This window comes from Arachis ipaensis, chromosome B6 (assembly GCF_059453495.1).
Source record: "Arachis ipaensis isolate K30076 ecotype BB chromosome B6, ASM5945349v1, whole genome shotgun sequence".
Taxonomy (NCBI): domain Eukaryota; kingdom Viridiplantae; phylum Streptophyta; class Magnoliopsida; order Fabales; family Fabaceae; genus Arachis; species Arachis ipaensis.
The window spans coordinates 44,478,971-44,506,813 of record NC_142441.1 but is presented as its reverse complement, the minus strand read 5'-3'; the positions used below and the strand labels follow the sequence as shown (position 1 = coordinate 44,506,813).

General features: G+C 38.1%; 1 protein-coding gene and 1 non-coding gene across 2 annotated transcripts; one reads left to right on the top strand and one right to left on the bottom strand.

Annotated features, from left to right (window-relative positions):
* Positions 1-1,091: 1,091 nt before the first annotated feature.
* On the top strand, positions 1,092-27,570 carry LOC148555362 (uncharacterized). The gene is given in 3 exon segments (XM_088490637.1): positions 1,092-1,844; positions 27,064-27,149; positions 27,258-27,570. Coding segments are annotated over 3 exon segments (1,152 nt in total).
* Positions 9,012-9,119, bottom strand: LOC148555363 (small nucleolar RNA R71). Its single transcript, XR_015887804.1, has one exon. It is a non-coding gene; the product is annotated as a small nucleolar RNA R71 (small nucleolar RNA).
* Positions 27,571-27,843: the final 273 nt, after the last annotated feature.

Sequence of the window (27,843 nt, the reverse complement as noted above, 5' to 3'; positions counted from 1 at the left end):
AATAAAATAATAAGGGAATGTTGTGAAAAGCAAGCATTGAATAGTATAGTAACATAGAGAAGTGCATAATGCTATATGGGCATTTTCACAAACATATGGCGTGCATGTTAAACAAGATATAAAAAGTATGAAATTGAACATGCAAGCAATCCCTTAAAGATAATAATTGTCAATTGAATTGTAACAAGTCACAAGTATATAATGAGGGATAATTGAACATCCAAGGTTTTAAACAAGAGGATGATGAATCCCTTTATAACGCCTGGGAGAGGTACAGAGGGATGCTAAGGAAATGCCCATCTGAAATATTTTTAGAGTGGGTGCAGTTAAACATCTTCTACTACGGGCTTACAAAAAAAGCTCAGATATCTCTAGATCACTCAGCTGGTGGATCTATACACATGAGAAAGACTATTGAAGAGGCTCAAGAGCTTATCGATACAGTTGCTAGGAATCAGCATCTGTATATAAGAAGTGAGTCCTCCATGAAAGAAGAAGCTAAGGCAGTATCAACTGACTTTAGTCCTCAGGAACAAGTTGCTGAACTCAATCAGCAACTATATTCTATAACAAGGCAGTTAGCAGAATTTAAGGAGATGCTACAAGAAACCAAAAATGCTAACAAGGATATGGAATCATAATTGAATCAGACAAAACAGCAGTTATCAAAATAAATAACAGAAGAGTGCCAAGCAGTTCAATTGAGAAGTGGAAAAACATTGAATACCTCGACTCAAAGCAGCAGAAAGCCAAGAAAAGAACAGCTAACAGAAGACGAGCAACCTGCTACCCAAAATCCCTCTAAGGACAGTAAGAGCCCAGAGAGGAATAACTCTGGCGTTCAAACGCCAGAAAAGGGTGAAAAACTGGCGTTAAATGCCCAGTCCATGTCCAGTTCTGGCGTTCAAACGCCAGAAAGGGGAGGGAATCTGGCGTTAAATGCCCATCCAGCCCCCAAGCCTGGCGTTCAAACGCCAATGAGGGATCAGACACCTGCAAGTACTGATGGTAACCCCTCTAAGAAGGCTTCTCCAACCACCTTTGTAGGGAATAAACCTGCAGCAACTAAGGTTGAAGAGTACAAAGCCAAGATGCCTTATCCTTAGAAACTCTGCCAAGAGGAATAGGATAAACAATTTGCCCATTTTGCAGACTATCTCAGGACTCTTGAAATCAAGATTCCGTTTGCAGAGGCACTTGAGCAAATACCCTCTTATGCTAAGTTCATGAAAGAGATATTAAGTCATAAGAAGGATTGGAGGGAAACTGAAAAAGTCTTCCTCACTGAAGAGTTCAGTGCAGTCATTTTAAAGAGCTTACCAGAAAAGCTTAAGGATCCTGGGAGCTTTATGATACCATGCACATTAGAGGGTACTTGTACCAAGACAGCTCTATGTGATCTTGGGGCAAGTATCAACCTAATCCCTGCATCCACTATCAGAAAGCTTGGCTTGACTGAAGAGGTCAAACCAACCCGGATCTGTCTTCAACTTGCTGATGGCTCTATTAAATACCCATCAGGCATAATTGAGGATATGATTGTCACAGTTGGGCCATTCGCCTTTCCCACTGACTTTGTAGTGCTGGAAATGGAGGAGCACAAGAGTGCAACTCTCATTCTAGGAAGACCTTTCTTAGCAATTGGACGAACCTTCATTGATGTCCAAAAAGGGGAAGTGACCTTGAGAGTCAATGAGGATGAGTTCAAGTTAAATGCTATCAAAGCTATGCAGCATCCAGACACATCAAATGACTGCATGAATATTGATATTATTGACTCCCTGGTAGAGGAGATCAACATGGCTGAGAGTCTCGAATCAGAGCTAGAAGACATCTTTAAAAATGTTCAGCCTGATCTGGAGGAATCAGAGGAAATAAAAGAACTTCTGAAAATTCCTCAGGAAGAGGAGAACCCTCCTAAACCCGAGCTCAAACCACTACCACCATCCCTGAAATATGCATTTCTGGGAGAAGGTGACACTTTCCCGGTGATCATAAGCTCTGCTTTAAATCCACAGGAAGAAAAAGTACTACTTCAAGTGCTAAGGACACACAAGACAGCTCTTAGGTGGTCCATAAGTGATCTTAAGGGCATCAACCCAGCAAGATGCATGCACAAGATCCTATTGGAGGATGATGCTAAGCCAGTGGTTCAACCACAGAGGTGGCTAAATCCAGCCATGAAGGAGGTAGTGCAGAAAGAGGTCACCAAGTTACTAGAGGCTGGGATTATTTATCCTATTTCTGATAGCCCCTGGGTGAGCCCTGTCCAAGTTGTCCCAAAGAAGGGAGGCATGACAGTGGTTCATAATGAAAAAAATGAACTGGTTCCTACAAGAACAGTTACAGGGTGGCGTATGTGTATTGACTACAGAAGGCTCAATACAGCCACCAGGAATGATCACTTTCCTTTACCATTCATAGACCAGATGCTAGAAAGACTAGCAGGTCGTGAATATTACTGATTTTTGGATGGCTATTCAGGTTACAACCAAATTGTAGTAGATCCTCAGGACCAAGAGAAAACAGCATTCACATGTCCTTCTGGAGTATTCACCTACAGAAGGATGCCTTTTGGTCTGTGCAATGCACCTGCAACCTTTCAAAGGTGCATGCTCTCTATCTTCTCTGATATGGTAAAAAAATTTCTGGAAGTCTTCATGGATGACTTCTCAGTATTTGGAGACTCATTCAGCTCCTGCCTTAACCATTTAACACTTGTTCTGAAAAGGTGCCAAAAGACCAACCTAGTTTTAAACTGGGAAAAATGTCACTTTATGGTGAATGAAGGAATTATCCTTGGGCATAAAATTTCAAACAAGGGAATAGAGGTGGATCAAGCTAAAGTAGAGGTGATTGAAAAATTACCACCACCTGTCAATGTTAAGGCAATCAGAAGCTTTCTGGGGCATGCAGGATTCTATAGGAGGTTTATAAAGGATTTTTCAAAAATTACAAAACCTCTGAGCAATCTGCTAGCTGCTAACATGCCATTTATGTTTGACACGGAGTGTCTGCAGGCGTTTGAAACTCTGAAAGCTAAGCTAGTCACAGCACCAGTTATTTCTGCACCAGACTAGACATTACCATTCGAACTAATGTGTGATGCTCGTGACCATGCCATTGGTGCAGTATTGGGACAGAGGCATAACAAGCTTCTGCACGTCATTTACTATGCCAGCCGTGTTTTAAATGACGCACAGAAGAATTACACAACCACGGAAAAGGAGCTGCTTGCAGTGGTTTATGAAATTGACAAGTTTAGATCCTATTTAGTAGGATCAAAAGTGATTGTGTATACTGACCATGCTGCTCTTAAATATCTACTCACAAAGCAGGATTCAAAACCCAGGCTCATAAGATGGGTGTTGCTTCTGTAAGAGTTTGATATAGAAATAAGAGACAGAAAAGGGACAGAGAACCAGGTAGCTGATCACCTGTCCCGGATAGAACCAGTAGCAGGGGCATCCCTCCCTCCTACTGAGATCTCTGAGACCTTTCTGGATGAGCAACTTTTTGCCATTCAGGAAGTACCATGGTTTGCAGACATTGCAAACTATAAGGCTGTGAGATTCATACCCAAAGAGTACAGCAGGCAGCAAATAAAGAAATTAATTTCTGATGTAAAGTACTACTTATGGATGAACCATATCTCTTTAAGAGATGTGTAGACGGAATAATCCGTAGATGTGTGCCCAAGGAAGAGACACAAAAGATCTTATGACATTGCTATGGATCACAATATGGAGGCCATTTCGGAGGTGAGCGAACAGCCACCAAGGTTCTCCAATGTGGCTTCTACTGGCCTACTCTCTATAGAGACTCTCAAAAGTTTGTACGTAACTGTGACAGCTACCAGAGAGATGGTAATCTGCCTTATGGTTACGCCATACCTCAACAAGGGATCTTGGAGATTGAGTTGTTGATGTATGGGGTATTGACTTCATGGGGCCTTTCTCACCATCATAGTCAAATACGTATATTCTGGTGGCAGTAGACTATGTATCTAAATGGGTAGAGGCAATTGCAACACCCACTAATGATACTAAGATAGTGCTGTAGTTCCTCCAGAAACATATCTTCAGCAGGTTTGGTGTCCCTAGAGTACTAATTAGTGATGAGGGCACTCATTTCTGTAATAAACAACTTTACTCAGCTATGGTCCGGTATGGAATTAGCCACAAAGTAGCAACTCCATATCATCCACAGACAAATGGACAGGCTGAAGTCTCTAATAGAGAACTAAAAAGAATCCTGGAACGGACTGTAATTGCCCGTAGAAGGGATTGGGCAAAAAGCTTGGATGATGCTCTGTGGACATACAGAACAGTGTTCAAGACTCCTATAGGAACCTCTCCATACCAGCTTGTGTATGGCAAGGCCTGTCATCTGCCCGTGGAACTGGAGCATAAGGCCTACTGGGCAACCAGGTTCCTAAACCTAGATGCTAAGTTAGCTGGAGAAAAGAGATTACTCCAATTAAATGAGCTAGAGGAATTCAGACTCAATGCTTTCAAAAATGCAAAAATTTACAAGGAGAAAGCAAAAATGTTGCATGATAAGAAACTGTCATCCAGAGTCTTTGAACCAGGACAGAAGGTTCTGCTGTTTAACTCTAGGCTCAGATTATTCCCTGGGAAATTAAAATCTTCGTGGAGGGACCATATGTGATTACAAGTGTGTCACCATATGGATATGTAGAGCTTCAGGATATTGACTCTAATAAAAACTTCATTGTTAATGGACAGAGAGTCAAGCATTATCTTGAAGGCAATGTTGAGCAAGAATGCCCAAAGCTAAGACTGGATTAAAGCTCAGTAAGGTCCAGCTAAAGACAATAAAGAAGCGCTTGCTGGGAGGCAACTGATGAGCGGATAATTTATACGCTTTTTGGTATTGTTTTTAGGTAGTTTTTAGTATGAATTGGTTAGTTTTTACCATGTTTTTATTAGTTTTTAAATTAAAATCACATTTCTGGACTTTACTATGAGTTTGTATGTTTTCTGTGATTTCAGGTATTTTCTGGCTGAAATTGAGGGACCTGAGCAAAAATCTGATTTAGAGGCTGAAAAGGACTACAGATGCTGTTGGATTCTGACCTCCCTGCACTCAAAATAGATTTTCTGGAGCTACAGAAACTCCATTGGCGCACTCTTAATTACGTTGGAAAGTAGACATCCAGGGTTTTTTAGCAATATATAATAGTCCATAATTTTCCCGAGTTTTGATGATGCAAACTGGCGTTCAAACGCCAACTTCTTGCCCTATTCTGAAGTTAAACGCCAGAAACAGGTTACAAACCAGAGTTAAACGCCATAAACAGGCTGCAACCTGGCGTTTAACTCCAAGAGAAGTTTCTACACGTGTAAAGCTCAATGCTCAGCCCAAGCACACACCAAGTGGGCCCCAGAAGTGGATTTCTGCATCATTTACTCATTTCTGTAAACCCTAGTTACTACTTTAGTATGAAAACTACTTTTAGTGATTTATTTCACATCTTTTGATCATTTTTAAGACTATCTTTGGATCATTTTTGATCTTTGGACGTTTAGTCTTTAGACCTTTGACGCTGGACATTCGGCCATGCTTAGTATATTTTCACTTATGTATTTTCAACGGTGGAGTTTCTACACCCCATAGATTAAGGTGTGGAGCTTTGCTATTCTTCATGAATTAATGCAAAGTACTATTGTTTTTCTATTCAATTCAAGCTTATTCTTATTCCAAGATATTCACTCGCACTTCAACCTAATGAATGTGATGATCCGTGACACTCATCATCATTCTCACCTATGAACGCGTGCCTGACAACCACTTCTGTTCTATCTGCAATAGCTTGAGTTTGTATCTCTTAGCCTCCATTCCGAAAGATCAGAGTCTTTGTGGTATAAGCTAGAATCAATTGGCAGCATTCTTGAGATCCGAAAAGTCTAAACCTTGTCTGTGGTATTCCGAGTAGGATCTGGGATGGGATGACTGTGACGAGCTTCAAACTCGTGAGTGTTGGTCGTAGTGACAGACGCAAAAGGATCAATGGATCCTATTCCAACATGAGTGAGAACTGACAGATGATTAACTGTGCGGTGACAGCGCATTTGGACCATTTTCACTGAGAGAACGGACGGTAGCCATTGACAACAGTGATCCCCCAACATACAGCTTTCCATGGAAAGGAGTACGAATGATTGAATGAAGACAGTAAGAAAGCAGAGATTCAGAAGCAACAAGCATCTCCATACGCTTATCTGAAATTCTCACCAATGAATTACATAAGTATTTCTATCTTATTTTATATTTTATTTATATTTTAATTATCAAAACGTCATAACCATTTGAATCTGCCTGACTGAGATTTACAAGATGACCATAGCTTGCTTCAAACCGACAATCTCCGTGGGATTGGCCCTTACTCACATAAGGTTTATTACTTGGACGACCCAGTGCACTTGCTGGTTAGTTGTGCGGAGTTGTGAAAAGGAGTTGAGATTACAATCGTGCGTACCAAGTTTTTGGCGCCGTTGAGATCACAATTTTGTGCACCAAGTTTTTGGTGCCGTTGCCGGGGATTGTTCGAGTTTGGACAACTGACGGTTCAGCTTGTTGCTCAGATTAGGTAATTTTATTTTAATTTTAAGCTTTCTGTTTTGATTCTTTTTATTTTTGAAAAAATCATTCAAAAAAAATAATAATAATAAAATAAATTATTCTATGTCTTCAAAATTTTTAAGAATGAATTCTAGAGTTTCATGAGATATGTTGAATCCTGGCTGGCTGTTAAGCCATGTCTAATCTTTTGGACCGAGGTTTCAACTATCCTTAGAAGAGCTTCTTTGTCTTTCTCAGCAATTTAGCTGTTGTATGTAATGATCTGCTAAAGCTTGGCTGGCCATTGGCCATGTCTAGTATTTTGGACCGAAACTTTGAAAGCTTGGCTGTCTAGTAAGCCATGTCTAATTCCTGGACCGGAGTTTTAGGCTAACATCGCATGATTCCTGGAATTCTCATGAAAAATTTTTTGAATTCCTTATTTTCTCTTTTTCCAATTAATTTTCGAAAAAAATACAAATTTTTTTATAAAATCATAAAAACAAAAAATTTGATGTTTCTTGTTTGAGTCTAGTGTCAATTTTTAAGTTTGGTGTCAATTGCATCTTTTTAATTTTTCTTAAAATTTTCGAAGAACACCTGCATGAAACTGTTCTTCATAATCTTCAAGTTGTTCTTGATGATTCTCCTTATTTGATCTTTGCATTTTCTTGTTTTGTGTCTTTTCTTATTTTTCATATGTATTTTCAATTTGTTAGTGTCTAAAGTTTGAAAATTTCTATGTTTGGTGTCTTGCATGTTTTTCTTTTCTTAAAAAATTTTCAAAAATAAGTTCTTAGTGTTCATCTTGACATTCAAAGTGTTCTTGGTGTTCATCTTGACTTTCAAAGTGTTCTTGCATGCACATGTGTTTTGATCTTGAATTTTCATGTTTTGCATCATTTTTATGTTTTTCTCTCTCCTCATAAAAAAAATCAAAAATAAAAAATATCTTTTCTTTATTTTGCTCATAATTTTCGAAATTTTGGTTTGATTTAGTCAAAAGTTTTAAAAAAATCTAGTTGTTTCTTGTGAGTCAAGTCAAATTTTCAATTTAAAAATCCTATCTTTTCAAAACTTTTTCAAAAATCAAATCTTTTTCATTTTTACTTTATTTTTGAAAACTTAAAAAAAAATTGATTTTCAAAATCTTTTTCTTATTTTTATTTCATATTTTTGAAATTAATGCTAACAATTAATGTGATTGATTCAAAAAATTTTAAGTTTGTTACTTGCCTAGTAAGAAAGGTTCAATCTTTAAATTTTAAAATCATATCTTTTAGTTTCTTGTTAGTCAAGTAATCAACTTTAATTTCAAAATCAAATCTTTTTAATTTCCTTTTCAAATCTTTTTCAAAATAAATTTCAAAATCCATTTCAAAATCTTTTCTAACTTCTTATCTTTTCCAAAATTGATTTTCAAATCTTTTTCAATACTTAACTTTTTGTTTGATTTTAAAAGTTTTCTATTTCAATCATATCTTTTTCAAAACCACCTAACTACTTTTCTCTCTCTAATTTTCGAAAACTCCCCCCCACTTTTTCAAAATTCCTTTTAATTAACTAATTGTTTTAAATTTTAATTTTAATTTAATTTCTCTTTTTAATTTTCGAATTATAACTATTTTTTTTAAATAAAAACAAAAATATTTTCCTTTTATTTTAATTTAAATTCGAATTTAATTTCCCTCTCTCATCTCTCTATTTATTTATTTATCTACTAACACCTCTCCTCTTCTACTCAAAATTCGAACCCCCTCTTCTTCTCTGTGTTCGAATTTTTCTTTTCTCCTTCTTCTATTCTTCTCTTCTTCAAATCACATAAAGGAATCTCTATACTGTGACATAGAGGATTCCTCTTCTTTTCTGTTCTCTTCTTTTTCATATGAGCATGAACAGGGATAAAGACATTCTTATTGAAGCTAATCCTGAACCTGAAAGGACTCTTAAGAGGAAACTAAGAGAAGCTAAAGCACAACCCTCTGGAGAGGACCTGACAGAAATTTTCGAAAAAGAAGGAGACATGGCTAAACCCAATAACAATGGTGGAGATGTAAGGAAGATGCTTGGTGACTTTATTGCACCCTCTTCTAACTTCTATGGAAGAAGCATCTCAATTCCTGCCATTGGAGCAAACAACTTTGAGCTTAAGCCTCAATTAGTTTCTCTAATGTAACATAATTGCAAGTTTTATGGACTTCCATTGGAAGATCCTCATCAGTTCTTAGCTGAATTCTTACAAATCTGTGACACTGTCAAGACCAATGGAGTTGATCCCGAGGTCTACAGGCTTATGCTTTTCCCTTTTGCTGTAAGAGACAGAGCTAGAACATGGTTGGATTCACAACCTAAGGAAAGCCTGAACTCTTGGGAAAAACTGGTCACTGCTTTCCTGGCCAAAATTCTTTCCACCTCAAAAGATGAGAAAGCTTAGAGTGGAAATCTAAACCTTCAGATAGAAGGAAGGTGAGTCCCTCTATGAAGCTTGTGAAAGATATAAGCAATTGATCAAAAGGTGTCCTACTAACATGCTTCCAGAATGGAGCATCATATGTATATTCTATGATGGTCTGTCTGAGTTGTCAAAAATGTCATTGGACAATTCTGCAGGAGGATCTCTTCATCTGAAAACCCCTGCAGAAGCTCAGAAACTCATTGAAATGGTTGCAAATAACCAGTTCATGTACACCTCTGAGAGAAATCCTGTAAATAATGGGACGCCTCAGAAGAAGGGAGTTCTTGAAATTGATACTCTGAATGCCATATTGGCTCAGAACAAAATATTGACTCAGCAAGTCAATATGATTTCTCAGAGTCTGAATGGATTACAAGCTGCATCCAACAGTACTAAAGAAGCATCTTCTGAAGAAGAAGCTTTGATCCTGAGAACCCTGCAATGGCAGAGGTGAATTACATGGAAGAATCCTATGGAAACACCTTTAATCCTTCATGGAGAAATCATCCAAATTTCTCATGGAAGGACCAACAGAAGCCTAATCAAGGCTTCAATAATAATAATGGTGGAAGAAACAGGTTTAGCAACAGCAAGCCTTTTCCATCATCTTCTTAGCAACAGATAGAGAATTCTGAACAGAGCCATTCTGGCTTGGCAACCATAGTCTCTGATCTATCCAAGACCACACTAAGTTTCATGAATGAAACAAGGTCCTCCATTGGAAATTTGGAGGCACAGGTGGGTCAGCTGAGTAAGAAGATTATTGAAACTCCTCCCAGTACTCTCCCAAGCAATACAGAAGAAAATCTCAAGAGAGAGTGCATGGCCATAACAATGACCAACATGGCCAAACCTGGAGAGAGTGAGGAGGACGTGAGTCCCAGTGAGAAAAACCTCATGGGACGTCCTCTGGACAGAAAGGAGTTTCCCTTTTAGGAACCAAAGGAATCTGAGGCTCATACAGAGACCATAGAGATTCCATTGAACCTCCTTCTGCCATTCATGAGCTCTGATGAATATTCTTCCTCTGAAGAGGATGAAGACATCACTGAAGAGCAAGTTGCTAAGTATCTAGGAGCAATCATGAAGCTGAATGCCAAGTTATTTGGTAATGAGACTTGGGAGGATGAACCCCCTTTGTTTACCAATGAACTGAATGCATCAATAAGGCAAACATTACCTCAGAAGAAACCAGATCCCGGAAAATTCTTCATACCTTGTACCATAGGCACCATGACCTTTGAGAAGGCTCTATGTGACCTGGGGTCAGGGATAAACCTCATGCCACTCTCTGTAATGGAGAAATTGGGAATCTTTGAGGTACAAGCTGCAAGAATCTCACTAGAGATGGCAGACAAATCAATGAAACGGGCTTATAGACTAGTAGAAGACTTGCTAGTAAAGGTTGAAGGCCTTTGCATCCCTACTGATTTTATAATCCTAGACACTGGGAAGGATGATGATGAATCCATCATCCTTGGCAGACCCTTCCTAGCCATAGCAAAAGCTGTGATTGATGCTGACAGAGGAGAGTTGGTCCTTCAGTTGAATGAAGACTACCTTGTATTCAAGACTCAAGGTTCTCCTTCTGTAACCATGGAGAGGAAGCATGAAAAGCTTCTCTCAATACAGAGTCAAACAAAACCCCCACATTCAAACTCTAAGTTTGGTGTTGAGAGGCCACAACCCTGCTCTGATTATTTGTGAGGCTCCATGAGAGCTCATTGTCAAGCTATTGACATTAAAGAAGTGCTTATTGGGAGGTAAGCCAATGTTATTTAATTATATCTATTTATTTTCCATTGTTATATTATGTTTTCTTTAGGTTGATGATCATGTGATGTCACAAAAATAACTAAAAAATCAAAAACAGAATGAAAAATAGCATTAAAAATAGCTCACCCTGGAGGAAGAGCTTACTGGCGTTTAAATGCCAGTAAGAAGCATCAGACTGGCTTTAACACCAGAAAGAAGCATCAAGGTGGCGTTAAACGCCAGAAACAAGCAGCAGTCTGGCGTTAAACGCCAGGATTGCACTCTAAGGGCATTTACACGCTTAAATGGAGCAGGGATGCTAAGTCCTTGACCCCTCAGGATCTGTGGACCCCACATGATCCCCACCTACCCCACCTCTCTCTCTTTCTCTCTTTTTCACACTTTTTCATAACACTCTTCCCCAAATACCCTTCACCAATCACCTCCATATCTCTTCCCAAAAACCCCACCTACCTCCAAATTTAAAATCCTTTCCCTCCCAAACCCAACCCTAATACACGAAACCTAACCCTCCCCCCCACCCCTATATAAACCCCTCACCACTCCTTCATTTTCACACATTACAACCACTACTTCTACCCCTTGGCTGAACCACATATCTCCCTCCATCTCCTCCATTTTCTTCTTCTTCTTCTACTACTTTCTTTCTTCTTTTGCTCGAGGACGAGCAAACCTTTTAAGTTTGGTATGGTAAAAGCATTGCTTTTTATTTTTCCATAACCATTAATGGCACCTAAGGCCAGAGAAACCTCAAGAAAGAGGAAAGGGAAGGCAATTTCTTCCACCTTTGAGTCATGGGAGATGGAAAGATTCATCTCAAAGGTCCATTAAGACCACTTCTATGAAGTTGTGGCCAAGAAAAAGGTGATCCCTGAGGTCCCTTTTAAACTCAAAAAGGGCGAATATCCGGAGATCCGATAAGAGATTAGAAGAAGAGGATGGAAAGTTCTCTCCAATCCTATTCAACAAGTCAGAATCTTAATGGTTCAAGAGTTTTATGCAAACTCATGGATCACCAGGAACCATGATCAAAGTATGAACCGAAACCCAAAGAATTGGGTTACAATGGTTCGGAGGAAATACTTACATTTCAGTCCGGAAAATGTAAGGTTGGCGTTCAACTTACCAATGATGCAAGAAAATGCACGCCCCTACACTAGAAGGGTCAACTTTGATCAAAGGTTAGACCAAGTCCTCATGGACATATGTGTAGAAGGAGCTCAATGGAAAATTGACTCAAGAGGCAAGCCGGTTCAATTGAGAAGGCATGACCTTAAGTCCGTGGGTAGGGGATGGTTGGAGTTCATCCAACGCTCAATCATTCCCACTAGCAACTGGTCTGAAGTTACTGTGGATCGGGATATCATGATTGGTGCACGAAATTGTGATCTCAGGCAACGGTGCCAAAAACTCTGTACGCACGTCTTAATAAATCATTTTTCATTCACAACTTCGATACAACTAACCAGCAAGTGCACTGGGTCGTCCAAGTAATAAAACCTTACGTGAGTAAGGGTCGATCCCACGGAGATTGTTGGTATGAAGCAAGCTATGGTCACCTTGTAAATCTCAGTCAGGCGGATATCAAATGGTTATGGAGTTTTTGAATAATTAATAAATAAATAGAAAAGATAGAAATACTTATGTAATTCATTGGTGAGAATTCAGATAAGCGTATAGAGATGCTTTCGTTCCTCTGAATCTCTGCTTTCCTGCTGTCTTCATCCAATCAGTCTTACTCCTTTCTATGGCTGGCTTTATGTAAGGACATCACCATTGTCAATGGCTACTTTTCATCCTCTCTGGAAAATGGTCCGATGCGCTGTCACTGCATGGCTAATCATCTGGAGGCATCACCGTGGTTAATGGCTGCATCCTATCCTCTTGTGAAAATGGTCTAAATGCTCTGTCACAGCACGGCTAATCATCTGAGGTTCTCGATCATACTGGAATAGGATTCACCCTCCTTTTGCGTCTGTCACTACGCCCAGCACTCGCAAGTTTGAAGTTCGTCACAGTCATTCAATCCCGGAATCCTACTTGGAATACCACAGACAAGGATTAGACTTTCCTGATTCTCATGAATGCCGCCATCAATCTAGCTTACACCACGAAGATTCTGATTAAGAGATCCAAGAGATACTCATTCGATCTAGGGTAGAACGGAAGTGGTTGTCAGGAACGCGTTCATAGGGAATGATAATGATTGTCACGTTCATCACATTCATGTTGAAGTGCAAATGAATATCTTAGAAGCGGAATAACTTGAATTGAATAGAAAACCAGTAGTACTTTGCATTAATCTTTGAGGAACAGCAGAGCTCCACACCTTAATCTATGGAGTGCAGAAACTCTACCGTTGAAAAATACATAAGTGATGAAGCTTCAGGCATGGTCGAGAGGCCAGCCTCCAAAACGTGATCACTATGATCCAAAGTTGAACTAAAAATCATAAGATGTCTAATACAATAGTAAAAAGTCCTATTTATACTAAACTAGTTACTAGGGTTTACAGAAATAAGTAATTGATGCATAAATCCACTTCCGGGGCCCACTTGGTGTGTGCCTGGGCTGAGCTTGAAGTTTACACGTGGAGAGGTCATTCTTGGAGTTGAACGCCAGTTTGTAACGTATTTCTGGCGTTCAACTCTGGCTTGTGACGTGTTTCTGGCGTTTAACTCCAGACTACAGCGTAAAACTGGCGTTCAACGCCCATTTGCATCATCTAAACTCGGCCAAAGTATAGACTATTATATATTGATGGAAAGCTCTGGATGTCTACTTTCCAATGCAATTGGAAGCGCGCCATTTTGAGTTTTGTAGCTCCAGAAAATCCACTTTGAGTGCAGGGAGGTCAGAATCCAACAGCATCAGCAGTCCTTCTTCAACCTCTGAATCTGATTTTTTGCTCAAGTCCCTCAATTTCAGCCAGAAAATACCTGAAATCACAGAAAAACACACAAACTCATAGTAAAGTCTAGAAATGTAAATTTAGCATAAAAACTAATAAAAACATCCCTAAAAGTAACTAGATTCTACTAAAAACATACTAAAAATAATGCCAAAAAGCGTATAAATTATCCGCTCATCAATGATCCATAGTATCATGATTGGGGAGGAAGTGGAAGTTCATGAGATTATACCTCAAGAACTCTACAAGGTGGCTGACAAGTCTTCCACTTTGGCAAGGTTAGCCTTTCCTCACCTCATTTGTCACCTCTGCAATTCGACTGGGATTGTCATAGAGGGAGACATCCTCATTGAAGAGGACAATCCCATCACTAAAAAGAGGATGGAGAAAATAAGAGAGCCCACTCATGGACCTCAACAAGAGCATGAGGAAATTCCTCATCATGAAATCCCTGAGATGCCTCAAGGGATGCACTTTCCTCCACAAAACTATTGGGAGCAAATTAACACCTCCCTAGGAGAATTAAGTTCCAACATGGGACAACTAAGGGTGGAGCACCAAGAGCATTCTATCCTCCTCCATGAAATTAGAGAAGATCAAAGAGCTATGAGGGAGGAGCAACAAAGGCAAGGAAGATACATAAAGGAGCTCAAGAGCACCATTGGTTCTTCAAGAGGAAGAAGACACCACCCTCACTAAGGTGGACCCGTTCCTTAATCTCCTTGTCTATTTATTTTTCTCTGTTTTCGTTCTCTATGCTTATTTATGTTTGTGTCTTATTACATGATCACTAGTGTCTATGTCTTAAAGCTATGAATGTCCTATGAATCCATCACCTTTCTTAAATGAAAAATGTTTTTAATTACAAAAGAACAAGAAGTACATGATTTCGAAGTCATCCTTGAGATTAGCTTAATTATTATGATGTGGTGACAATACTTTTTGTTTTCTGAATGAATGCTTGAACAGTGCATATTTTTGAATTTGTTGTTTATGAATGTTAAAATTGTTGTCTCTTGAAAGAATAATGAAAAAGCAGAAATGTTATTGATAATCTAAAAATCATAAAATTGATTCTTGAAGCAAGAAAAAGCAGTGAATAACAAGGCTTGCGAAAAAAATGGTGAAAATAAAAGAAAAAAGAAGAAAAAAAAAGAAAAAGCAAGCAGAAAAAGCAAAGAGCTCTTTCAACCAAAAGGCAAGAGCAAAAAACCAGTAACCCTTCAAACTAAAAGGCAAGGGTAAAAAGGATCTAAGGCTTTGAGCATTAATGGATAGGAGGGCCCAAAGAAATAAAATCCTGGCCTAAGCGGCTGAACCAAGCTGTCTCTAACCATGTGCTTGTGGCGTGAAGGTGTCAAGTGAAAAGCTTGAGACTGAGCGGTTAAAGTCGTGATCCAAAGCAAAAAGAGTGTGCTTAAGAACCCTGGACACCTCTAATTGGGGACTCTAGCAAAGCTGAGTCACAATTTGAAAAGGTTCACCTAGTTATGTGTCTGTGGCATTTATGTATCCGGTGGTAATACTGGAAAACAAAGTGTTTAGGGCCACGACCAAGACTCATAAAGTAGCTATGTTCAAGAATCAACATACTGAACTAGGAGAATCAATAACACTATCCAAATTCTGAGTTCCTATAGATGCCAATCATTCTGAACTTCAAAGGATAAAGTGAGATGCCAAAACTGTTCAGAGGCAAAAAGCTACTAGTCCCGCTCATCTAATTGGAGCTAAGTTTCATTGATATTTTGGAATTTATAGTATATTCTCTTCTTTTTATCCTATTTGATTTTTAGTTGCTTGGGGACAAGCAACAATTTAAGTTTGGTGTTGTGATGAGCAGATAATTTATACGCTTTTTGGCATTGTTTTTAGGTAGTTTTTAGTATGAATTAGTTAGTTTTTACCATGTTTTTATTAGTTTTTAAATAAAAATCACATTTCTGGACTTTACTATGAGTTTGTGTATTTTTCTGTGATTTCAGGTATTTTCTGGCTGAAATTGAGGGACCTGAGCAAAAATCTGACTCAGAGGCTGGAAAGGACTGCAGATGTTGTTGGATTCTGACCTCCCTGCACTCGAAATGGATTTTCTAGAGCTACAGAAACCCAATTGGCGCGATCTCAATTGCGTTGGAAATTAGACATCCAGGGCTTTCCAGAAATATATAATAGTCCATACTTTGCCCGAGTTTTGACGACGCAAACTGGCGTTCAAATGCCAATTTCCTGCCCTATTCTGAAGTTAAACGCCAGAAACAGGTTACAAACCAGAGTTAAACGCCACAAACAGGCTGCAACCTGGCGTTTAACTCCAAGAGAAGTCTCTACACATGTAAAGCTCAATGCTCAGCCCAAGCACACACCAAGTGGGTCCCGGATGTGGATTTCTGCATCATTTACTCATTTCTGTAAACCCTAGTTACTAGTTTAGTATAAAAACTACTTTTAGTGATTTATTTCACATCTTTTGATCATTTTTGAGACTATCTTTGGATCATTTTTTATCTTTGGACGTTTAGTCCTTAGACCTTTGAGGCTGGCCATTCGGCTATGCTTAGCATATTTTCACTTATGTATTTTCAACGGTGGAGTTTCTACACCCTATAGATTAAGGTGTGGAGCTCTGCTGTTCTTCATGAATTAATGCAAAGTACTATTGTTTTTCTATTCAATTCAAGCTTATTCTTATTCCAAGATATTCACTCGCACTTCAACCTGATGAATGTGATGATCCGTGACACTCATCATCATTCTCACCTATGAACGCGTGCCTGACAACCACTTCCGTTCTATCTGCAATAGCTTGAGTGTGTATCTCTTAGCCTCCATTCTGAAAGATCAGAGTCTTTGTGGTATAAGCTAGAATCAATTGGCAGCATTCTTGAGATCTGGAAAGTCTAAACCTTGTTTGTGGTATTCCGAGTAGGATCTAGGCTGGGATGACTGTGACGAGCTTCAAACTCGCGAGTGTTGGGCGTAGTGAAAGACGGAAAAGGATCAATGGATCCTATTCCAACATGAGTGACAACCGACAGATGATTAGCCATGTGGTGACAGCGCAGTTGGACCATTTTCACTGAGAGGACAGACGGTAGCCATTGACAACGGTAATCCCCCAACATACAGCTTGCCATGGAAAGGAGTATGAATGATTGAATGAAGACAGTAGGAAAGCAGAGATTCAGAAGCAACAAGCATCTCCATACGCTTATCTGAAATTCTCACCAATGAATTACATAAGTATTTCTATCTTATTTTATATTTTATTTATATTTTAATTATCAAAACCTCATAACCATTTGAATCTGCCTGACTGAGATTTACAAGATGACTATAGCTTGCTTCAAACTGACAATCTCCGTGGGATCGACCCTTACTCACGTAAGGTTTATTACTTGGACGACCCAGTGCACTTGCTGGTTAGTTGTGCGGAGTTATGGAAAGGAGTTGAGATTACAATCGTGCGTACCAAGTTTTTGGCGCCGTTGAGATCACAATTTCGTGCACCAGCAACCCAGCCATTAGCTAAGTTTATTTGTTATTTAAATAATAATTATATGAGTTTAAAATAAATTTTCTTCAATGTTATTTATCAATTGCAGGAGTTCACAGAGTTACAGAGGAATTCAGAGCATAAAGTAGAGAAAAGGAGCTCACTGGCACAAAAACGCCAGTAAGGGGTATTGTGGGCGTTAAACGCCAGAATGTGCACCATTCTGGGCGTTTAACGTCAGTAAAGATACCTTTCTGGGCGTTAAACGTTAGAATGGGTACCATTCTGGGCGTTTAGAAAAACACCCAGTGATAAAGGCTTTCTGGCGTTTAACGCCAGCCAGGGTGCCTGGCTGGGCGTTAAACGCCCAAAAGAAGCAACAAATGGTTGTTAAACGCCAGAATGAGTGCCATTCTGGGCGTTTAACGCCAGGAATGTGGAGGGGAGGAAGTTTTGTTTCCAACTCAAATTTTTTTTTTTCAAATTTTCATGGTTCCATCCAAAATTTCTTGCAAAAACATGTTACAAATTACCATCTTTCAATTTCAATTTAAAAAAAATAAAACAAATTAAAAATAAATTTTTCTTTAATCCTAAAAATCTTTCTCAAATCTTCTTCAATTTCTTTTCAAATCTTTTTCAAAACTCATCTATCTTTTTAATTTCTTCTCAAATCTTTTCAACGCATCCTATTATCTTTTCAAATTCAGATTTATCTTTTTCAAATCTCTCATATCTTTTCAATTTTAAAATTTCATCTTTTTCATATCATATTTATCTTTTACAAATCATATCTTCTATCATATCTTTTTCAAAATTTTCGAACCCATCCCCTCCCTTATAAATTCACAATCGGCCTCCTCCTCTCCTCCATAACTCGAATTTGACTCTCCTTCTATTCCTCTCCTTTTCATTCTTTTGCTTGAGGACAAGCAAACCTCTAAGTTTGGTATATTTTTCTTGATCACTGAGCTAAGATTCACTAAGATCATGGCTCCTAAGGGAAAACAAACCACTTCAAGAGGCAAGAAAGAGAACACTCTAAAACCACTTTGGAATCAAGAGAGGTTCTTAACCAAAGAATAGGCAGACCATTACCACAAAATAATGGGTCTAAGGTCAGTGATCCCGGAAGTTAAATTCGATTTGAAAGAAGACAAATATCCGAAGATCAAAGAGCAGATTCGAAATAGGGGCTGGGAAGTTCTAGCTAATCCTGAGACAAAGGTGGGTAGAAATGTGGTTCAGGAATTCTACTCAAATCTATGGCAAACAGATAAGCAGAGAATGACTGGAACCGCCTTCTATACCTTTCGAACCATGGTCAGAGGGAAGATTATTTACTTCCACCTGGACAAAATAAGAGAGGTCTTCAAGCTGCCTCAATTACAAGATGATCCAGAATTCTTTAATAGGAGAATGGTGAGATTTGATAAGCGCTTGGACCAAGTTCTAGAGGATATATGCATCCCTAGAACCAAGTGGATAACCAACACAAAAGGTATCCCGAATCAACTCAAGAGAGGAGATCTCAAACCAGTTACTAGGGGCAGGCTGGACTTCATTGGGCGTTCTATATTGCCCCCCAGCAACCGCTCTGAAGTCACTATCAAAAGAGCAGTGATGATCCACTGCATTATGCTGGAAAATGAAGTGGAGATTCATCATCTGATTTCTTGTGAGCTTTACACAATTGCAAACAAGAACTCCACTGACGCCAAATTGGCTTACCCAAGCTTAATCTCTCTACTATGTAAAGATGCTGGGGTAAAGATGGGAGTGGATGAGTATATCTCAGTCGAGCACCCAATCACCAAAAAGTCAATGGAAGGACAACAAGTGCAAGATAACTACATCAAAAGGAGGGCACAGGAGTTCCTCCTAGAAATCCCTCAGATTGACTACTGGACCCGCCTAAAAGCATCTGTTACCAAGCTGAAAGAAGCTATGGATCAACTGAAAGAAGAACAGCAAGTTTAAAATAGCATGCTCTGCAAACTGCTGAAGGAACAAGAGAAGCAAGGGCGTGAGCTGCAGGAGCTGAAGCGCCAGAAGCTGTCTCTTGAAGGGCCAGACACCCCACGGATTGAAGGAGCATCCATCTCCTAAAATAAAGGTTGTTGAGTCCTAATCTTAACTCTGTGATAACTTTTTTTTATTAGAGATCTACCTTAGGAGTCACATGAATAATAGTAATTAATATCTTTATTTTTATTTTTATTTCTTTTTTATCTCCAAGTAAGCTATAATTTATTTTTCTCATCATCATTAAACATGAATAAAATAACAGATTTTTTTTAGAATAAGGAGGTAGTTTTATTTTCGAGTTCTTAATAAGAAAAATTTAAATTATTTATATGTGGTGGCAATACTTTTTGTCTTCTGAATGAATGCTTGAACAGTGCATAATTTTTTATAGTGAAGTTTATGAATGTTAAATTTGTTGGCTCTTGAAAGAATAATGAAAAAGGAGAAATATTGTTGATAATCTGAAAAATCATAAAATTGATTCTTGAAGCAAGAAAAAGCAGTGAATACAAAGCTTGCGAAAAAAAAATTTTGCGAAAAATAAAAGAAAAAGAAAGAAAAAGAAAAAGCAAGCAGAAAAAGTCAATAGCTCTTTAAACCAAAAGGCAAGGGTAAATCCAAGGCTTTGAGCATTAATGGATAGGAGGGCCTAAAGGAATAAAATCTTGGCCTAAGCAGCTAAACCAAGCTGTCCCTAACCATGTGCTTATGGCGCGAAGGTGTCAAGTGAAAAACTTGAGACTGAGCAGTTAAAGTCATGGTCCAAAAGCAAAAAGAGTGTGCTTAAGAACTCTGGACACATCTAACTGGGGACTTTAGCAAAGCTAAGTCACAATCTGAAAAGGTTCACCCAGTTATGTGTCTGTGGCATTTATGTATCCGGTGGTAATACTGGAAAACAAAGTGCTTAGGGCCACGGCCAAGACTCATAAAGTAGCTGTGTTCAAGAATCAACATACTAAGCTAGGAGAATCAATAACACTATCTGAATTCTGAGTTCCTATAGATGCCAATCATTATGAACTTCAAAGGATAAATTGAAGTGCCAAAACTGTTCAGAAGCAAAAAGCTACTAGTTCCACTCATCTAATGAGAATTTGAGCTTCATATAAAACTCTGAGATGTTATTGCCTTTTGATTTTCTTTCTATCCTGTTTTATTTATCTAGTTGCTTGAGGACAAGCAACAGTTTAAGTTTGGTGTTGTGATGAGCAGATAATTTATACGCTTTTTGGCATTGTTTTTAGGTAGTTTTTAGTATGATTTAGTTAGTTTTTACTATGTTTTTATTAGTTTTCAAGCAAAATTCACATTTCTGGACTTTACTATGAGTTTGTGTGTTTTTATGTGTTTTCAGGTACTTTCTGGCTAAAATTGAGGGACCTGAGCAAAAATCTGATTCAGAGGCTGAAAAAGGACTGCAGATGCTGTTGGATTCTGACCTCCCTGCACTCAAAATAAATTTTCTGGAGCTACAAAAGCCCAACTGGTGCGCTCTGAATTGCGTTGGAAAGTATACATCCTGGGTTTTCCAGCAATATATAATAGTCCATACTTTGCCCGAGTTGAGATCACGCAAATTGGCGTTTAACGCCAAGTCTCCACCCTATTCTGGCGTTAAACGCCAGAACTGGCATAAAAATTGGAGTTAAACGCCAGAAAAAGGCAGCAACCTGGTGTTTAACTCCAAGAAAAGTCTCTACACATAGAAGCTTCAATGCTCAGCCCAAGCACACACCAAGTGGGCCCCGGAAGTAGATTTCTGCACTATCTATCTTAGTTTACTCATTTTCTGTAAACGTAGGTCACTAGTTCAATATAAAAACTACTTTTAGAGATTTATTTTGTACCTTTTGACATTTTTACACTTCATATTGTATTTCTGACGGCATGAGTCTCTAAACCCCATGGTTGGGGGTAAGGAGCTCTGCTATGTTTCAATGAATTAATGCAATTACTACTGTTTTCCATTCAATCACGCTTGATTCTATTCTAAGATATTCATTCGTACTTCAATCTGGAGAAGATGATGATCTGTGACACTCATCATTATTCTCAAATCTATGAACGCGTGTCTGACAACCACTCCCGTTCTATTTGAGCTCAACGTAGTCATTGGGCGACAGCTTGAATGCGTATCTCTTGGGTTTCTGATCTACGGACCAAGTCCGGAGGTTAGAACCTTCGTGGTATAGGCTAGAATCAATTGACAGCATTCCTGGGATCCGAAAAGTCTAAACCTTATCTGTGGTATTCTGAGTAGGATCTGGAAGGGGATGATTGTGATGAGCTTCAAACCTGCGAATGTTGGGCGCAGTGACAGTGTGCAAAAGGACAAGGGTCCTATTCCGACGCTAGTAGAAATCGACAGATGATTAGCCGTGCGGTGACAGCGCACCTGGTATTTTTCATCCGAGAGGATCATACAGCCTGCCATGGAAAGAGCTGTGCGTGTTTGGAGAAGAAGACAGTAGGAAAGCAGAGATTCAGATGACAGAGCATCTCCGAAACCTCAACCTGCTTCTCGTTATTGAATTACAAGTACCATTTAATTTATGTTATTTATTCTTCATAAATATAACTATTTTTATTACTAATTTCCTAACTAAGAGTTACGAAATAACCATAGCTTGCTTCAAGCTAACAATCTCTATGGGATCGACCCTTACTCACGTAAGGTATTACTTGGACGACCCAGTGCACTTGCTGGTTAGTTGTGCAGAGTTGTGAAAAGTGTGATTCACAATTTCGTGCCCCAGAGATCTAGGAGAATTTGAGGAGTGAAAGTGCATCAAATACGAAGGAGGAATTTGGAGTGATATATTAAGCTCTGTGGGACTGATGGAAATAAGAGTTTTTTCAGACCTAGTAAACAAGAGCAGGGTCACAGAAGAATGTTTAAAGAAGGCTGTTGTGGTAGGGGGTGAAAGTCGGGAGTTCTGCCAAAGGGACCACAACCAGAATTTCACACCAAGGGGTCAAGAGTTCAAGAGGAGTGGCAGTTGCCAGGGGAGTGATAAAGGGAAGCAAGTGATGCCTTACCTAGAGGATGTGAGGTGCCAAAGGTGCAGAAGTTTTCATCCAAATAGGCCGTGCCGAAAGGGTTTAGGTTTGTGTTATAGGTGCGAGGCGCCAGGTCATATCTCCAGAGATTGCTCCCGCAGAAAGGCTCAGGACGTTAATTAATCAAGACCACAAGGTGGAGGTAATCCTGAAAAATGTTAATGAAATTCTAATTGCATAATATGATATTGGAAATGCCGCATTTAGGCGTAGTGTATAAAGAAGGTGAGGATTAGAGCTGAAAGTGTTCAAACTTATTTGTAACTTGACGAGGCATATACCAACTTTTCAACATATAGAAATTTGACTCGTGGTTCCTTTTTACTTGTCGCTGATTGGGTTGGATTGGTTATCAACGTGTCATGCGCTGCTGGATTACTTGGAATATATACAATTTGATTTATGTCCAAAGGGGGTCTGAAAGAGATGATGGTCACGAGGGGTAATGTTTGAATTCTGTGACGGTGAGCTATAATGGGGAGAGAGTAACTGTGCGATAGGCTTAGTATCCATGGACCTTCAAAATTCGATCAATTCTTTTTCCCTCATAATTCACTTGAGGTGTTGTCTTGGATTCTTTCTTTACAAAAGTTTTAATCGTCTCCCCAATTCTACTTCTTACTCGCATGTACCCATGCATGAACCTTGTACTTTCCGAGATGAGCCTAATTTTTGTTTCGATACAACCAAGCGATTCTTGAATCTTTGAAAACCTGTAGTCAAATTGCTTTTCTTCGTGAATTTGTGTTTCTTCAAAATTGACGGAGACTTATTTCATTCAATATGCCTTGCTTCTTTCTATCAGAGTGTTTGATTTTGCTTTCTTCCTTGAGATACATCTTAATTCTTTTCCTGTTTATTCCGTAAAATTTTCTAACACTTTATTTAGTCAGAACACAAGACATCCTTCTGATTTCTTGCAAACACTATTTAGGTTGTTCGTTCATCCTTTGAGCTTAGAATCTTTTCAGGAATTAACTCAAGCTTGAGTTTATGTCGTGCACAATTCTTAGATATAACCCTCAGGGAGTTAGTTCTCTAGAACACGATTGGTGGACGCAGAAGGTGAAGTTTGTGCATGTGCAGGATCATGAGGAGTTGTGAAGTTTAATTTTTGCAGATTGAACTGTAAGGATGCACCGTTTGTATGGATGCCTAAATGCAAATGAAGCTTTTGAACCTTGAGAGAAAGGAATTAACTACAACACTAGTACTCGCGATTACCTGAACCTAATGAACCGTTTAAGGCTTACTGTGATACATTATCAAAGGGCTTAGGAGGCATGCTAATGCAATGTTATGATCTATTGGTGGACTCCCTGAGCAGGAAGTCTCTGAGTATTATTTGGAGGACAATTAAAGAGAATGAATAGTTAAGTAAGTTCAAAATATTAGGTTGAAGGATGAAAAAGTGGATGGAGGTGTCAGACTGGATCAACTGCAAATGTTAAACAATTGTGAGGCTGGAATTCGGAGACTACAGTAAGAGGATATGGAGCTACCAAGAATATCAAAGCTTATTGGGCAAGGGAATCAAGAAGAAATCAATGGAAAATAGGAATGGATTTAAATGTATAAAAAAAAGACTTAGTATGCCGAATGTCGAAAGTAGACACGTAAACTTTTGTCCAAAGCACACATGACAGAACCTTTGATTCACCTTAAAGTTACTAAGATGTATCACGAAAGATGAAGTAGCGGTACATATAACTCAACATTTGATAGGTTATAGGAAAGACTATTCCTTGGAAGCTCAAGCGTCCTAGGTCCCAAATCGAGGTGGTTTACCGCTCACCAGTTTTCAAGAGGACATTGTTCGGGTTAGCTATCGGACATGTCGGGTTGACTTTATAACCAACAGATAAGACTCATCAGCCATAGAGCAGGCATACATCATATGCATATGTGTGACTTGTTTGATTATGCATTAGTTGGGCTTGCTTATGTGATTATTATGCTTACCTGCTATATTGCTACCTGATGTATCTATATCCTATTTGTGTTTGCTTTGTCTGTATTGATTGTCTGTGCACCGGAGTTTTGGAGGATTAAAGGAAGGCAAGAAGTTGAGGGAATAAGTAGAATTGAGTTAGACTTAGGAACCTTAGACAGCTCACCTTGTATTGTGGTTTTAAACTTTAACTCTAAGCTCTATATCTAAGGGGTCGGAGTTCTAGGATCTTCTCTGGATTTTTCGGGACCTTATATATTATGTTTATGGGCACAATTACCATGTTGAGAATTTCTGGTTCTCATTCTATATTTATGTTGTTGTTTTCAGATGCAGGTCGAGATGTGCCTCGATGAGTATCTAGAGGTTTCTTTATGCATGTTCGGATATATACTTATGCTTATATATGTATTTATACTCCGGCCAGCCTTAGCTTTGCAAGTTGTGTCTGGAGCTTGATATTTTGTATTTTTATACTCGACTCTTTGTATATACTCATGTCTTACCCTTATCTTTTCTCTGATTTTACGTTTCGAGTGTAATATGCTTTTCTTTTCATGGTTTTTTTGCTTAAACATTTATTCAAGGCTCCTAGTTACAAATTTTTTCAACTATATCTACGTATATATTTTATTTTTAGAGGTCGTAATATGTCACTTTTGTTTTACTACTTAAGCGTAAAGCTCTGTGTGGTAGGGTGTTACAAATAGTAACAATAAAAGAACAATGATAAAGGGAAAACACCCGAAGAAAAAAAAGTATGTGATTTACCTGCATATTGTGTAGGAGATTTTTGTTCGGTTTTAATCCAAGTTGGTTGAATTTTAATTGACAAAAATTACTTAAATGTACAACAAAACTGTTTTATTGAAATGCTTTTGCAATATGCAATTAGCAAGGTATACATATATATCTATAATTTAATTTAAAGGGAAACAAATAATGAACGAATTGCATATTCAAATTGATTTCGTTGATGAAAAAATTGAAATTATGCAAGAGTCTCTTTTTGGTTTGTATGAATTATTTTGTATGTACTTTTGTTTTTTTATTTTTAATGTCTTTATGTTAAAATGCATTTTTTTAAAGTCAACACAGATTAAACTCTAGATCTTTAGGTCATAAAAGCTTTAATACTATGTCATTCTTCCAGAAGTTTAAGTTGATAAGAGAAAACACATGAATTATTATATTTCTAACACTTCTGGATTTATGTGAATTTTTGCATAGACTTTTGTTTTCTCTTTCTCCTTATCTGATACTAAAATTCTTTCTTTTGAGATCAATAAGGATCGAATTCTAAAATTTTATGTCATAAAAATTCTGATATCGTGTCATAAAACTATTTTTTTTAAAAAAAATTTAAACTCATGAAAAGAAATACACAAATAATTATATATCTAACTCTCCAAACAATTAATATGATCAATAAGTTAACATTAGCGGCACATCTAGAAGGGCGTAAGGTGGCCATAATCCTCCTTTTTTTGAAACATTTATTATTATATGTAATATACTGATATGTATCGCCAATATTTTATTTTATTTGGAGATATGCACTTGCAGGGACGGATGTATTCATTGGGATGTGGGGGCAACTGCCCCCAGTAAAATTCCAAAAATGACTTAGTAGTTCTTAGTAAAATGTCTTAATTGCTCCCAATATATAATTAATTTTGACCCAGGGCCCAGACCCTACCCCAAACTAAATCCCTAACCCTTCTTTTTCCCCAATCTTCTTCATCTGCTCCAACCCTCCCTCCAGGCTCCAGCCTTCGCAGTCTGCACTAAGAGGCTAAGAGCCATTAGTCCATTACTGGCTTGCTGTTGGCGCTGTTGCTGTGTCGCGTGCCACCACTCCGTGTTTCAGAAAGTGTCACGGTTCTCTCCTCGCTGACGTCTCCGCCCTCCTGTCTCCAGAGTCCAGAGTCACTGCTGCCGTGCCGCGTCTTCGCATCCCCTTCTGGCTTCTGCCTTGTGCCTCATTCTTTTTCTTCTTCTTCTTCTTCTTCGAATACTGCAAATCTGCGTTCCTCTTCTCTCTTCGGTTTTCACTCTTCAGAATTCAGCAGAGAACGCCTACCTTTCATCTTCGTCCTGCTACCGCTGAACGCCACACGCCCGCACCGCTACTGCCTATTGGGTTCTGCATTTTTGCTTCCTAGTTCCTAGAGTTCAGCTGTTCAGATTCAATCTTGAATTATTTTATTTCTTGGTACATTCATGAATCATGATTCAGCGATCTACAATTCTATTTATTCACTTATTTGCTAATTGGATTAATTTGTTTGATAATTGATTTAGTTAGTTTGTTAATTGTGAATTTGTGATTGAATTTGTTCTGATGTAATTGCAACTTTGCAAGTTTAGTTTGATTAATTTGTTTGTTAATTCACTTATTCACTTCTTGGATTAATTTGTTTGTTAATTTGTGAATTGTGATTGGATTTTATTTACTTACACTGTACTCCTTTTTTTCTTCTTCGATATATAAAGATTGCGTCTTTCCTACTTGCTTAAGATGGGAAAAAATGGAGATTAATATCTGATATGTAAAGACTCATTATATGGTATTATACTATTGTTTATATGAGCTTTGAAATAAGTTTATATGGTATTGTTTAAATTTCATTACAGGGCCTTTGAAATAAGTTTATATGCTCAATTTTTGTTTCTGGAATCTGGACTACTATTTTACTAATGTTGAAGAATGACTCAATGAGTAATATTACCTCATTGACTTATAGGCTTATATTACCTCAATAAGTAATAAATAAGTTTATATGCTCAATTTATAGGCTTATAGCAATTCTGTCTCATCATCAGGTGTGCATCAGCACTGCAAGAGCTTAGAATGGATTGGGATATTAGTTGTTGTTGTTTTGTTGAAAATTTATTTAAATGACATATGTATATCAATTTTGTATTTATAATTTTTAATTTGTGTAGAATTGTGAACTTTTTTATTAATTTGAATTGCTTTTTTGCATAGCTTGTTTGAATCCAAGACACTCATTTTTGCATTTGATACGAAAAATTTGATCCAGTTAGTTCAATTTTATCCATTAGAATTTTCTTCCACTCAACTTTTGGCACTTGACAGTCAACTTGAGAACTTCGTACTAGATGTGCATTCTGACGATCAATTCTCGGACTTAAATGAAATTGGTGCTCTTTCTCAGAAGTTGGTTGAGACTCGAAAGAATATTGTTTATCCATTAGTGTTTCTTCTTTTAAAGTTAGCTTTAGTTTTGCCTGTAGTAACTGTATCAGTTGAAAGAACTTTTTCTGCTACAACATCATAAAGAGTCGACTTCGTAACCGTATGGGAGATGAATTTTTAAATGATTGTTTAGTGACATACATAGAAAGAGAGATATTTGATTGTATTGACAATGAAAAAATTATTTAATCTTTTCAAAATATGAAACCTAGAAGAATGGAATTTTAAATTATTTGTTATTATTTTGAATTATTATTTTATTATTTTGCCCCCGCTGAAAAAATTTTCTAGATCCGTCACTGTGCACTTGTTACGTTTTGCCCTACATTTATACCATATGAAACAATGAACAAGG